A 13,298-nucleotide genomic window follows, 5' to 3' on the forward strand; every position below is an offset into this window, starting at 1 on the left:
GTGTGTGTTTGTTAAAGTAAAATAGAGGTATTTTATGTATAAACTAATACAAATAATCACTGCATTCATATTAATGATGTATTCAAATATCTGGGGCGATTGTTATTAATGTTATTCCTGTTTAAACGTCTCTAATTTACTACAGTTTGAATAGAAGGATAAAACTACAGAAAGTGTTATGAAAGATTTCTCTCAGACAGTAAACAATAAAATGATAAACGTTTGTTTGGATGTTTTTCCGTGGGAGTGACTGAGCAGGTGGAGCATCGTTCAGTGCCCTGAGACGACTTCTGCTGTGACTTGGCGCTATATAAACAAACTGAACTGAATTGCTGTCCCTGAACGTCTCACTGATCATGAGAGCATAAAGCACCGAGGCGTCGGTGAGACCTCATCGAGGTGGGCGTCTCCCTCCAGATGGCGCCCTGCAGCTTCGGCTGCGACAGACGAGCACAGGTGAGGATTCCACAGATTATTTAGATTCCAGAGGTGAGCTGACCGAATCATAATCTACAGCTTAAAAAAATAAAACCGACTTGCTGAAATGACATTTGAGCCCAAATATATTTGAACGAGCAAACAAACAAAACTATATGACGTTTATTTTTAGTAACACACCTGAGTTAACCTGTTACCTCTGAGTTATGTCAAATACGGTACATTATATAAAAATAAAGGCAAATTACCTCACAAACAAGTCCTTTAAAATAAATTATTTACAGTGTTTTTAGCACAAACGTTTGCATATTTTAGTCTCGGCTAACAGAGAAACTGCAAACGAGCTTTAATGTATCTGAACCGATCTGACGCGCAGAACCTCACGGGGTTCTGTTCTGATGATGGAGGGATGAACCCAACAGGAACACAGTCAGATCTGAGGGAACTCTCAGCTTTTCCACAAACCTTTTTTTTTGGTCTTTGTTCACATTATCTGCATGAAAAGAACAAGAAGTGTAAACGTCTGAAAGTAAAACTAAATATTTCAAATGCTTCGTGCCCTCTTGGCTGAGGTGGAAAAATTTAGATTAATTAGATAAAATGCATTAAAACAACGAGGAAGGAAAACATGATTTAAATAAAATAACGTAATAATAAACTAATGTTTGGTCATTTTTCTTCTGTAATATAAATCGACTTGAGTGGAGAACTGATGTGAACGTTTATCACTATATAAACTTAATTATATCTAAAGCGGACTAGTAGATCTGTAAAGTGAGCTGCTTTGTAGAATCACTTTTAGGCAAAAGAAAATCCTTAAACTTTATCTCTCAGACTTACAAAAGCATATTTTTGTGCAGGATGATGAGACGAAACCAAAAGTTGCAAACTCACTCGTCCCCCGTCTGTTTCAAACACTTTGTACAAAAAAAACAACTCAAAAACCTTTTGCTCCCATGTTCTGATTGGAGTGAAGTTAGCAGGAAAGTAAAGTTGCATTATGTTCAATAATATAAAACACTAAAAACTGATGGATTTCTATGGTTCAAATTCAACCCTGACAACGGCAGCACAGAAAGCTGCTTTACGTTCTGACGTTACTCTTCAAACTCTTGAGGCCCACAGTCAACGAAAACATCTCGAGTATCTAACACTGACCACGCCGAGTAAAAACAGTCTTTAAAACACTTTCAGGCTCAGAGAAAGGAGGCGAGACTGAAGCGGGACCCAGATCTCAGCCTCGTGGGGACAAAAATGTGCAAAATAGGTCCAAGTAGAGCTGCACAGGAGGTGCCAAATCTGAGGAAAGGTTATGTGGTTTTCCTGAGAAGGCGGCGTTAATTAATCTGAGGATCAATAAATGCAAAAAAGGCATAAACAGATTTAAAGAGCATCTCATCCTCTTGAATCTGCCGTTTCTGTTCCTCTTCATTGTCCCAAAAAAACCCAACCAAACAAAACGGATCGGCAAACGTGATTCTCCGCAGACTCACTCGGGTCCACAGCCGAAGAAATCCACACCGACGTAGCGAGGGTAGCCTTCCAACGAGTTCATGCCAACAGGATCGAACTTCCAATAAAGCCGTCCTCGGATAAAGTGAGCGTAGCCTGTGAAGTCGAGAACAAAAACTAATTGTTCAGTATTTACAGCAACAAGAAAGCATCAGGGTGAGGTGCAAAGTGGTAAAATTTTAGAATTCTCCAATAGTTAGAAACTTATAAAACATATATTTTTTAGATTAATATTTAATAAATGCCTTTTTTAAATAAATACGTTAATGGTAAGTTTTTGGTTAATTTCCCCCCATCACCATCAAGTTGTTGTTTTTAGCAAAAATAAAAATTTGAATACAATCTTCAAGAACTTGGATGAATTTGATTTCCCCGTACCGTGCATGTCCCTGAAGGCAGCATCCACGTCGTCTGGGATGCCGCTCCAGTCCTGCATCCTGCGCGGGTGGGCAGACTCGACTCGGTTCTCGTGAGGGCTGAACCTCCAGTAACTGCCCGACTTGAAGAAGTAGGTGTTGTAGTTGGAATCGTGGCCCCAGCGAAGTGCGGCCTGGATCCTGGATATGGACAGACCCAAACTCCGAATGGACTCCGGCCCCCTGATGAGGGTCTCGGCATCAAACACCCAGAAGTGATCTCCTGCAGAAACGACGGCCCTTTTCATTTGATTGTTTACCTCAGCTGAATCGTGTTAAACATTAAACACTAAAGGCATTGTTGTAAGTAAATAGCGGTTATGTCACTGGATCCAAGATTAAATCTCATTAAAGTTACTGCGTTCTCCCAAATCTTTGTTAATTACCATTTTTATCTCTTCTTAAACTTGCCCACAGGGGGTTTTCACTTCACGAGACATCGCTGTGCCTTCTTCCCTGAACTCGCACGAAACCATAAACCACATAAACTGCAGCTCTTAGTCTTAGTCACCTACCTTTAAAGAACCAAATATTTCCTAACTTGTCTTCAAAGGCGGCGTCAATCTTGACAGGAATCCCCTTCCAGTGCCGGGACGCCAGAGCCGGGTACCCGCTCTCCAGATGCTTTGATCCTGCAGGGTCTCTGATCCTCCAAACGTAACCCGCCTTAAAGAAGAACAGCTCCCCTCGGATCATAGACGCCGCGTCGAAGTCCGTCTCGCAGACGTCGGGCTGGAAATGCAACAGATCACCGGCTTATTTCAACACAAATCTAAAGTTTCTCCCAGGAGGGAGTTTTACTGCAGCAGGATGAGACATACGACTGTTTTAACCTGACACTAGAGTAAAGAGGGGATTTAACACAAAAGAAAGAAACCACTTCACAATTTCATCAGCAAAAAAAACAAAAACAAAGCTGCAAAGCTCTTCCAGAACCTAAACTTGATCTTTGCCTTTGAGACTCATGTATCCACTCAGTTTTATAATCACAAATACGTACACCATCAAAACTAAACTAACATTTAATAGTATTTTCTGTAAAATAAAACCTATTTGTCCGTCCTAGTGAATTTAGGCTTAGACGTTTTTAACCCTTAATACTAACTCGAGAGCACAAAATGTGGTTCATATACAACAAATAAAATCAGCAGTGGGAATATAGTCTGGATCAGGGGTCTGCAACCTGCGGCTCTGGAGCCACCTGCGGCTCTTTGGTCCCTCTGCAGCGGCTCTTTCAAGCTTTGACCAAAACTAACAAAACTGAATTTTATAAGATCTTATACCCACAACAAAAAAATTACTAGCTTTAGCAGTTTTCCTGTAATTTCCTTTGCAAATATGCAGATATTAGTACTAATACACAGTAAATTATACTCAATTTAACTTTATGCTTTATTCCTTCAAACTCAATTTCTCCACAATTAAAAAAAAAAACAGCCTGCACAGTTCATTATTTTAGTTTTTAACTAATTGGCAAAATAATATATTTTTTTTCTTTTAGAAAAATTCAGTCTTTCAGGAAAAAGCGAGTAAAAATAACGGATGGATGATTGGATGGATGGATGGAATCCAGTCTTTTCTTTTGTCTTAAAATGTAAATATATCAATAAATGTTAACAATTGTTGTTTTTAGTTTTATAATGGCATGCCTACTGGTCAGAAAAGCCCCCTCTAACGAAGTGGCCCATGTGCCACCAATTGATAAAGACAATTGTAGCAGGTTTTGCGGCTCGACGTTTAATTTGGTGAACGAAGGGGCAGAAACGGCTCTTTTGATCCTAAAGGTTGCAGACCCCTGCTCTAGATAGTCTTTAAAGTGTTTAAAGTTTTAATGTATTTTTTTAGAAAGCCGTTCAGTGCTGCTGGTTGTTGTTTGGAGAAACACCTCAACCGGTCAGTGTCTCCTAAATCTATACCTTAATATTTTTGCTCCCCGTCTCTTCTGTTTTTGCTCTTTGGGTTGTTGGGAGGTCACTCTGCGCTCTGAAGACATTTTCTAAATGCATGAAACTCTAATTTGTTATAACTGGTACTGTTTTCTTCACAGCAGCTGCTGCCAGACTTCTAGGTGACTCACTTCCTGACGATCTGTAGTATTTTTTTTGTCTCCTGATCAAACTTCGTTGTAGCAATAAAACATGTAACAGCTGCACTGATACGTCACATGAGCAGAAAAAGACTTGTGCAGCTATGATTTCCCCTCATACAACAAACTAATTGAAATCCTACTCCTGCTACAAGTGATGTAGATTTTAAACTCGTCAGTTTTTTTTCCACAGTTTAGTTATTTTTCTGTTTCAAACACTCAAAACCATCGATATGCCTCTTTCTTCCAATGTTGCATTAGTTCCACTCACAGGAATTTCGTTGGTCTCGGTGTAGATGTGTTGAGGTGGTGGTGGGGGAGGAGGTGGGGGAGTGGTTGGCCGTGGAGCCAGAACCCGCGGTTTAGCTCCATACAGGTACTGGATGCCTTGCTTGTCATCCTCGCTCAGCTTCAGCGGGTAGGAGAAAGAGTAGTACTCGTACATGATGGTTTTTGGCTTGTGCGAGTGCTGCAGGCCCAGGACGTGCCCGAATTCATGGGCAGCGACCTGCAGAAGATCTGTACCTGCAGGAAGGAGAGAAGATGCACATCTGGTTCAAACGGTGTCTGAAAACTGCTGAAAGCATTTGTTTTGACCTGCTTTCAGCAGCATGTGGGGATTTTGCTACGTGAGGCCGTTCAGTGCCAACACATTTCTCAACAAGTCTTCTTGTTGATTTATTTTGCTGCACTCGTTTACTTGTTTGTATGACGTGAACGTGCATCCGACACGTTTGACCTAAAGAACAGCTCATACCAGCTTTTCAAAAATTACTTCATAGCAAAAAAAACAAAGAGCTGGTGAAAAAGTATCTTCAGTGAAAACGCAGTGCGAATTAATTTTCTGAGATCTGCCGAAGAAGATGAAACCGAGTTAAAGCAGAACAGAGGCTGAAATAAACATAAGCTAAACGCAGCAAAACTACAGCTGCTGCTACTTCCTTCGGCTGTTCCCTCTTCTGGGGTCTCCACAGCAAGTCATCCTCCTCCATCCATCTCCATGTCCTCTCTAACTGCAGTACTTTATAGTTGATTAGGAGAGAGTTGGACCAGCTTGCACAGAGTTTGACCCACATACAGCGGCATGTGGGGCGCACTTTGTTTAAACACCCCCAGCCCTCTCTGGGAATCTTCAAGAAAAAGCATCCACGTCTCTCAAAATGATCTTCCTCCTCCTTCCACTTTATAATTTGTGTGTAAAGGGAGAAATAAATGTACAAACTAAACATTTAGAAATCTTCAGTTTGTTCATTTATCTGACCGATTTATTTTTATATTAGAAGAAAAATAAACATCTTTAACTCAAAGTCCCACTGTGGGAAACATCAGAAGCCATCCAGATGCTCACCCATGTGGTTTCCCAGAGTCCAGGATTCATCGTAGTCGAAGTGAATTTCTCCTTGTTTGTGTGTTTTGGGGAAGAAGGCGTGAGCGAGAATCCCACCCAGTCCGTCAAAGGGGAGGCTGTCTCCATGATAGTAGCTGTAGGTTTATAACAACAAGTGCTCCGATGAGTTAACTGTTAAACTTACATCTAAAAAAAACAATTTGCTTGTTGTTTTATTATCACTTCAAAAATAATTAAAAACTGAAACTAAAAATTGAAAATATCTTAAATAATTTGACTATTTGACAGTTTCAAAAAGTTGGTAAATAATTTGAGGATTACGTTGTGTTTAAGTTTTATATTTTACTTTTTTTTAATCCATAAGAGACATAAAAATAATGAAGACACAAGAGAAATTATCTCAAATAACTAACGAATTGCATTCGAACTGCAGAAATAAAGGGAAAAAACAAAGCGTTAGAAAAATGGAGGCACGTTTAAGTTTCGATTTATTTTTAAAATAGCGTTTTAAAAAACAGAACATGCCAAAGATTTGATTTAAAACTATGATTTAAGTAGGAGAAAACCAAAATCACGCAAAACAAAAGAAATACCTGATAATACAGATTAACAATCAAAGTTTTGTGTCGGCTGCATGGAATCTGCTTGTCCTTTCTTGCTTCCCTCTTCGTGTGCTCATCGCCGTAATCTTTGTCAGTAAATCTTTTTGTAACGAAAGGTCTTTGTCGTCAGAATCAGATGTTATCCGACAGTTAAAATATGTGGTTCTGTGCTTTTTGCTGACTGAGATGCTCCTGATTATCCAGAATCCAGATGACGCTTGAGGAGGTGCAATAAACGACTACTGCTTTCATTACCATTATAAAAACAAAAACAGCAATTACCCTTTTATTGTTTTAACATCAAAAACTTTTATTATTTTGCAACAATAATCATTTCATACGCTCCGGTATTTTATCATTTTAGCTTTAGGTCAGACTAATGAATCTTCAATCACCTCAAAAATGTTGACATACAACGAGAAGGATTTAATTTCAGACCTTGTTATGAAGAAGCGCCAGAGATGAGGTTATAACTTGTTTATAAATTTATAACAGATTATGGACGGTTCTGAATCTATATTGTTAACGTTAACCCGTCTTGCAGCTTTATTAGTCAGCAGATTAGCTGCTGCGTGGCGCTGTTGGTTCTTCTATAGCTTCCAGCGGTTGTAGCTGAAACGTGTTGCTGTCTGTTTCCACATATTTTCATAAAGAATACACAAAGTTATCATGGGATGACTGTCTTTAGTAATGACTGTAAATTGTTTTAAGTGTGTGCATAAATTTCCAGTGATAAACACAATGCCAGTTGCGTTAGCTTTTCTTTGGTGGTTTCAATGGTAAGTTAGCATCTATGCTAATTGTTGGCGAGCAGCCAGTGATTAATAGGTCTTTTTTGGCATACGGTATAGTGTGCAAGAAAATACATTAATAATGTGTTTCTACTTCTTCTTTTGGCTGTTCCCCCTTCAGGGGTCTCCACAGCGAGTCATCCTCCTCCATCTCACTCTGTCCTCTGCATCCTCTGTCCTCTACCTCCATGTCCTCTCTAACTGCATCCATACATCTCCTCTTTGTCTTTTTCCTGGCAGCTGCATTTCTAACATCCTTCTTCCACTATACCCACCGTCTCTCCTCTGGACATGTCCAAACCATCTCAGTCTGGTCTCTCTTAACTTTATCTCCCAGTTGTTCAACCTGTGCTGTACCTCTGATGATCTCATCCTGATCTTATCCATCTTTGTCACTCCTAAGAAGAACCTCAGCATCTTCATTTCTGCCACTTCCAGTTCTTTCTCCTGTCTTTTTGTCAATGCTGCCGTCTCCAGACCATACAACATAGCTGGTCTCACTATAAGTTACATAAATCAGTGTTTATTTACATAAAACAAACCGTATACAAACCACAGTTATTTCAATTTGTAAATTGTATTTCTCTCTATTCCAGTTTTGGTGTTCTAGATAAGAATCATAACCTAACCTGCTGCTTCCTGGGTTAATTTACAAACCTGATAATCAAGATGCATCAATAATCTTTCTATATTTACAATGCAGTCCTTTTAATCCAATTGTGAGATGTCTAACAATTCACCCCCCTAACAAACACGAACAGATCACTGAGTATTATTACTGATTACATAAAATCCTCAAAATGTTTTTCTCCTCTACACTTGTGTATTCCTGCAGTGAATGACTACAGAAACCAACGACAAGCTTCACGAGACACATCAGAGGTAGGAAAAATTACATCTTTAAGTTTCATGGGTTTGTCGGTAGCAAAAGGTTTTTCTGACAGGTGATTGATCTCCCAGGTTTTTGCTACAGTAGTAGCTACAGTTTATATAAAAATCTTTAAATGAGGTGGAAATACATGAGGTTGACATAGGTCGCACATGCACAGTCATGTCAGTTTTCCACGATTGGAATAAAACAATCAGATAAGCGTTTTCATGCACACTGTTCGGATTATGAATCGGCATAAACCACCCCTCTCATTCGGATTACAAATTCATTCGAATTGAGCTGAATCGACAAAGAATAATCTGAATGAGGCGTTTAATCCGATTACTTATGTCCACATGTAAACATAGCTAGTGAAGAGCCAACTTTTTACAACAGTACTCGTTTCCGTCAGCCAAAATGAGGAATCTGACGCTGCACTGAGCACAGATCACCAAATAAACACAGCTTGGCCTGATGAATCTCAGGTTCTGTCAAGACCAAACACGGTGGACAAGAACCAGCAGCATACGTTTATGAAACCGCCCTGCGTCAGATCAGCTGTCTAGGTTGGTGTTGCTCCAGGTGTTTAGACACCTCGAGGAAAAGACAGAAAAGTAGGATGACAGTGTCAAAGTGAAAATTCTGCTGAAATTTGTGCTGACCTTAAAAACCCTCAAATTATAAACGTCTGACATCTTTGTACATTACCAACAGTGCAACTAAGCAGCCGATAGTTCAGCTACTTATTGAGCTGCGGGGAAGTCATTTCCCCAAAAACAAAAGGTCACAGATATCATTCAAATAATAACGAACATCAACGTGTCTCCCTTTCTTCTTTTAAACACCTCAGTCAGCCAACCCACCGAGTAAAGTCGATTTGGATGTCAGCCGTCCCGCTGCGGACCTCGGTGAAAGTGAGAGGTGTGACGTCGCTCCAGATCTTCACCGCCTCTCGAAAGACTCGTCGCACCTTCTCCTCACCCATCTGCCAGGGAAACTTGTTGATCCTGCAGGAGACCAGCGCAGGTGTCAACACAGGAAGCACAGGAAGTAAAGGTGCAGAAAGAGACCACCATCTTTGATATCTGCTGTCATCTCTTCTTAAAGGAGAGGTGATGCCTTTAAACTCACTAAGATTGTGATCTCCTCCATTTCCATTCAGATTAAACCACCCAGCGTGAGAGCGGAGTTCACACCTAAAATTTTAAAAAGGAGCAACAGCCATTCCGCAGTAAACGGCGAATGTTTGTTACCGTACGTACAAGTACATAAATTATAAAGCAAACACATAAACTTTGAAGATGATAGCAGGAATTTTAGGGCAAAACTCCCTTTTAACTTGTAAGTTGGTAACGTAGAGAATCAAAATAATTGTTGCACGCTTTTTAAACCTCTCACATGTGGGCTAATCGAGGAGCAGTCGCTGCATGTTTTAACTCGGGGCTTCTGGCCAAACTCCAGTATGATTTAAAAAAAATAAAAAATTTCTGCAATGATATAAAACCTGCCCATGTAACGGATCGCGCAGAAACCGTTTCGGCTTGTAACTTGGCCCCAGGGACCGCAAACAACGTTTCTGTTGCATAGAGACGACAAGGTTCAAACAAGATCCAACATATTAATTAGAAGATTCAGAGCTGGAATTTTTATTTGTTTTTCTTTGCTGCTGATCTTTTATTACACATACGTGAAAGAAACAGATTGGCATAATGATTATTTTTTAATGTGGTTGTTAAAGTTATTATCTTGATTCTCACTTTGTGTGTCCGATATGCCGAAAGAAAGATTATGCTTGTGATTTATAAATTAACGGATTAATAATATGTGCATGTAAACACTTAAATATTTACTTTTTATCCAGTTAGTAATGTTGGAAAATCCCCTTTATATATAACATACACTAAAACAGACTTCCAGAAATAAAAGAAAAATGCATCATCACTTAAACTCCTCCTGCAGCCTCGTTGTTCCCATTAACTTTAATTTATGAGATGCTTTTAAAGATGGCGGAGGCTGAATTTGGGATCAGGCAAGAGGATGAGGAGGCGAAGAGTTTTTTGTGTCTGCTGCCGAGTTAAACTTGTTTGATCCAGACAATTTAAAATGAGACAGCAGTAGGATCAACACAAAATGTGGCGTTTTTAAAAACACACCATCAATAAAAAAATAAAATTCCACCGCTTTCGTCTCATTTACCGTCTCTTGGGTTTAGTAGATTAACGACGCGTTGAAGATAAATGAACATTTATCTAAAAGCTGCAGAATAAATATAATATTGCAGAGCTTCACAAGGGGAATAGAAGAAGACATTTTTCTTTTTATGAAATACTTGAAGAGGTGAATGAAAAACTGTTTTACTTTCACACATCCTAAAGAAAAGGATTGAATTGAAAACAAAATGATTTACTTTATCTGTTAGGAGTTCGTCAGTCACACAGAAACTCATTTGGTTCTTCAGAGTGGCTTACAAGTTACTGAGTCAAACCGAATTAAGAGAAAATGGAAAAAACACTGCGTTCTTGAAACGTGTCAGGTGATAGTGTTGATGTCTGTACATATGAGCTGCTGCTCACAGACGTCATTTAAATAACTTGGCGTGACGGTCACAGCCAACATGGCTCTGTTTAAAGGTAACAGAATCTACCGTTTAGAAGGACAGCGTGGTTTGTTTAAATAAAGTTTCTGTTGGAGTTTTGGATACTTTTTTAAACAAAGAAAATGAGAAAGGCATGCAATGTGTGCGTGTTTGGGGGGGATGTGAGATTCTCATATTTACTAATTTTATAGCAGAAACAAAACATTTTCTAAGTTTTTTTTCACTTCAGCTTCATTTTAAAAACAGTAACTGCTGTAGACGGGTACCAACTCCCCATGACCCAAAACTATAATGAGATTTTTTTTAAATAGTTTTTTGGGCAGCTGACATCAACATGTGATTATATTCATGATTTCGTACTAAAAACCCTCTATCGAAAGCTGAATCTTTGAGGAACAAATACTGGGCGTCAGTAATTTGTCAACAAGAAAAATACCCAACTGTTAATAATGTCTTCAATAAAAGTTTGAGGTGGACTGAAATATTTAACCTTACAGGTCGTACGATTGGTGTGAAGTAATTTGTATAAGGTAAAGAATAAAGAAGGCAGCAAGCCTGAAATGGACAGCGATGATCTTGTCTCTTAGACGGCACCGCATCAAGAAGAGCTGGTCATCAGGAGTTGATGGAACCACAGAGAGACGAGGCATTACTTTGGGGAGTCTTTGTAACTTCGTCACAATGGAATTCCCTTCATACTTTAAAACTTCGCTGTGCAAAACAAATAAATAAAGAATCTTATGACAACTATTTAGAAGTGGCTGCGTCTTCTCTGGGCTCAGAGGTTTTTGGGATGTTCCATCACACGAGGGAAATGTGGATTGTAGCTAGACAAATCAGTATTACACATTTTTGTTGGAAGAAATGGGTGCTGTGTGCAAAAAAAAGAAAAAAGGGGGCTCCAAACAAGTCCAAAAGCTGGACTTTGTGGTGGTTCTGGGCTTGGATCATCAGTGTTCTGTGAGGGCAGCATTGTTGCAGAAAAGTCCAGCTGAGATTTTAGAGCAAGGCATTGCTGCCTTCAAGATCACATTCAGGGAAGTCATTTGTCAACAAAATCATGTAAAACCACGTTTTACTCACATTACAAAAGCTAAGGAAGAGGAGGGGAGTGTTCCAACTGCAGTCCTGACTTGTCTCCATAAAAGAATGTAGGCAATTAAATCAACAACTTCATACTGTTGGACACCTTAACTCTTTGTTTCCAGAAAGAATGGGACAAAAATAACACCTGAAACGTTTTATCACAAAGCCAGAAGATATTAAAGCAAGGGTTAAATTGGCAAAAGTGCTACTGTTCCAACTTTATTTGGGATATATTTCAGCCTAAAATTATAAAAATGAATGTGTATAATTGCCAAAATGAATTAGACAAAACATGAAATATCTTGAGTTAATGCTGTCAACAACAAAAAAAGGTTAAATAATTGTGTTGTATGATCTCTTTAAACTGAATCTCCCATTAAAACGGACATTTTTCTGTTCTGATATTGTACATTTTGTTCCCACATCCTGCCTGGCACTCCAAACACAATCCTTTAAACATTTTACTGCCACCGGTAAGCTTCTTTCAGTTTAGTTAACCATTAATGCAGTAAAAAGCTGAGCTTCTCAGATGACCCAGCATGACTAGGTTTTAATCAAGAACTTGTTCCACAGGCTCCAATTAGCAACTAATCTAAAATAAAATCTAAATATGTTGAAGTAAAAAGCAGAGCCACACTAACTAGGTAGGGTCCTGTTAGGTCTTGATGCAGAGAGGTGACGTTTGACTCGGTAGGTCACTGCCACGGTCCTGGTTAACCACATCACTCAGGAGGCACCAAAATAGATCTGATCCAGCAGAATTTAATTAGTCTGTGGTCAGTGCTGCTATTAAAAGCTCTCTACCTCCATGCGCTTGCTTTCATTCTGTCTGCCTTAATATGCTGTTATGTTAAAGAATGACTAGAATGAAAGGGACCCCAGGAGACGCAGACACAGAGGCAGCAGCCAGCAGACGCCGCCACTCTTGATGGTGCCACAGCCTCTGATGAAAGAAAACCAGCACTCTGTTTTATAAATCATAAGTCCCAAGACTTCGTTTTCAAAACGCCTTATCGGCTTTTCCATCTTTCATTATTTATTTTAAGTCTGTCATTCAGTGTGGCTAAAGTGCAGCAGTAGAAACGTGAAGACTCACCATCACCTCTGCTTTTGGTCTCTCCAGAAACTTTTTAACTGTTTGTTGTTTTTGGTGCAAAGAAAGCACATTTTCTTTATTATTATTATTTTTTTTTGTCTTGCTGCAGCTGGAAACAACACAAATGAGGACACGGAGAAACATTTTAGCTGCAGGATGCCATTAAAACTACATACTTTACCTCGCTACATCATATGAGCCTTACAGAGCTGGCCTAAACATGCAGAATTAGTTTGTTACGATAAATAACTGACATAGCACTTATTAAATTAAATTACCTGTCATTTTGCATGCCCAAGTTTAAAACAAAGATCTTGTTTATTAGCACTCAGAATATATGTTGACGATGACTGTCAGCTACTACCACACAAAGTTGTAGCTCAATATCTGTTAACCTGACTGGGTTACAGCCACTTTTGTGTTTGCTAAGGTTGATTAGCTGTGGCAGCCATCTTG

General features: G+C 39.2%; 1 protein-coding gene across 1 annotated transcript in view; it reads right to left on the minus strand.

Annotated features, from left to right (window-relative positions):
• Positions 1-1,927: 1,927 nt before the first annotated feature.
• Positions 1,928-13,298, minus strand: part of mmp11a (matrix metallopeptidase 11a) — a 32,731-nt gene continuing 21,360 nt past the window's right edge. Inside the window, exons 3-8 of the mRNA XM_037680170.1 lie at positions 8,928-9,071; positions 5,801-5,934; positions 4,724-4,977; positions 2,882-3,098; positions 2,329-2,589; positions 1,928-2,046 (exon numbers count right to left, since the gene is read on the minus strand). Of these exons, the coding sequence (XP_037536098.1) occupies positions 1,928-2,046; positions 2,329-2,589; positions 2,882-3,098; positions 4,724-4,977; positions 5,801-5,934; positions 8,928-9,071 (1,129 nt within the window). The remainder of the gene's footprint in view (positions 2,047-2,328; positions 2,590-2,881; positions 3,099-4,723; positions 4,978-5,800; positions 5,935-8,927; positions 9,072-13,298) is intronic.

Source organism: Nematolebias whitei, chromosome 8, assembly GCF_014905685.2.
Source record: "Nematolebias whitei isolate Nwh7 chromosome 8, NemWhi1, whole genome shotgun sequence".
Classification (NCBI taxonomy): domain Eukaryota; kingdom Metazoa; phylum Chordata; class Actinopteri; order Cyprinodontiformes; family Rivulidae; genus Nematolebias; species Nematolebias whitei.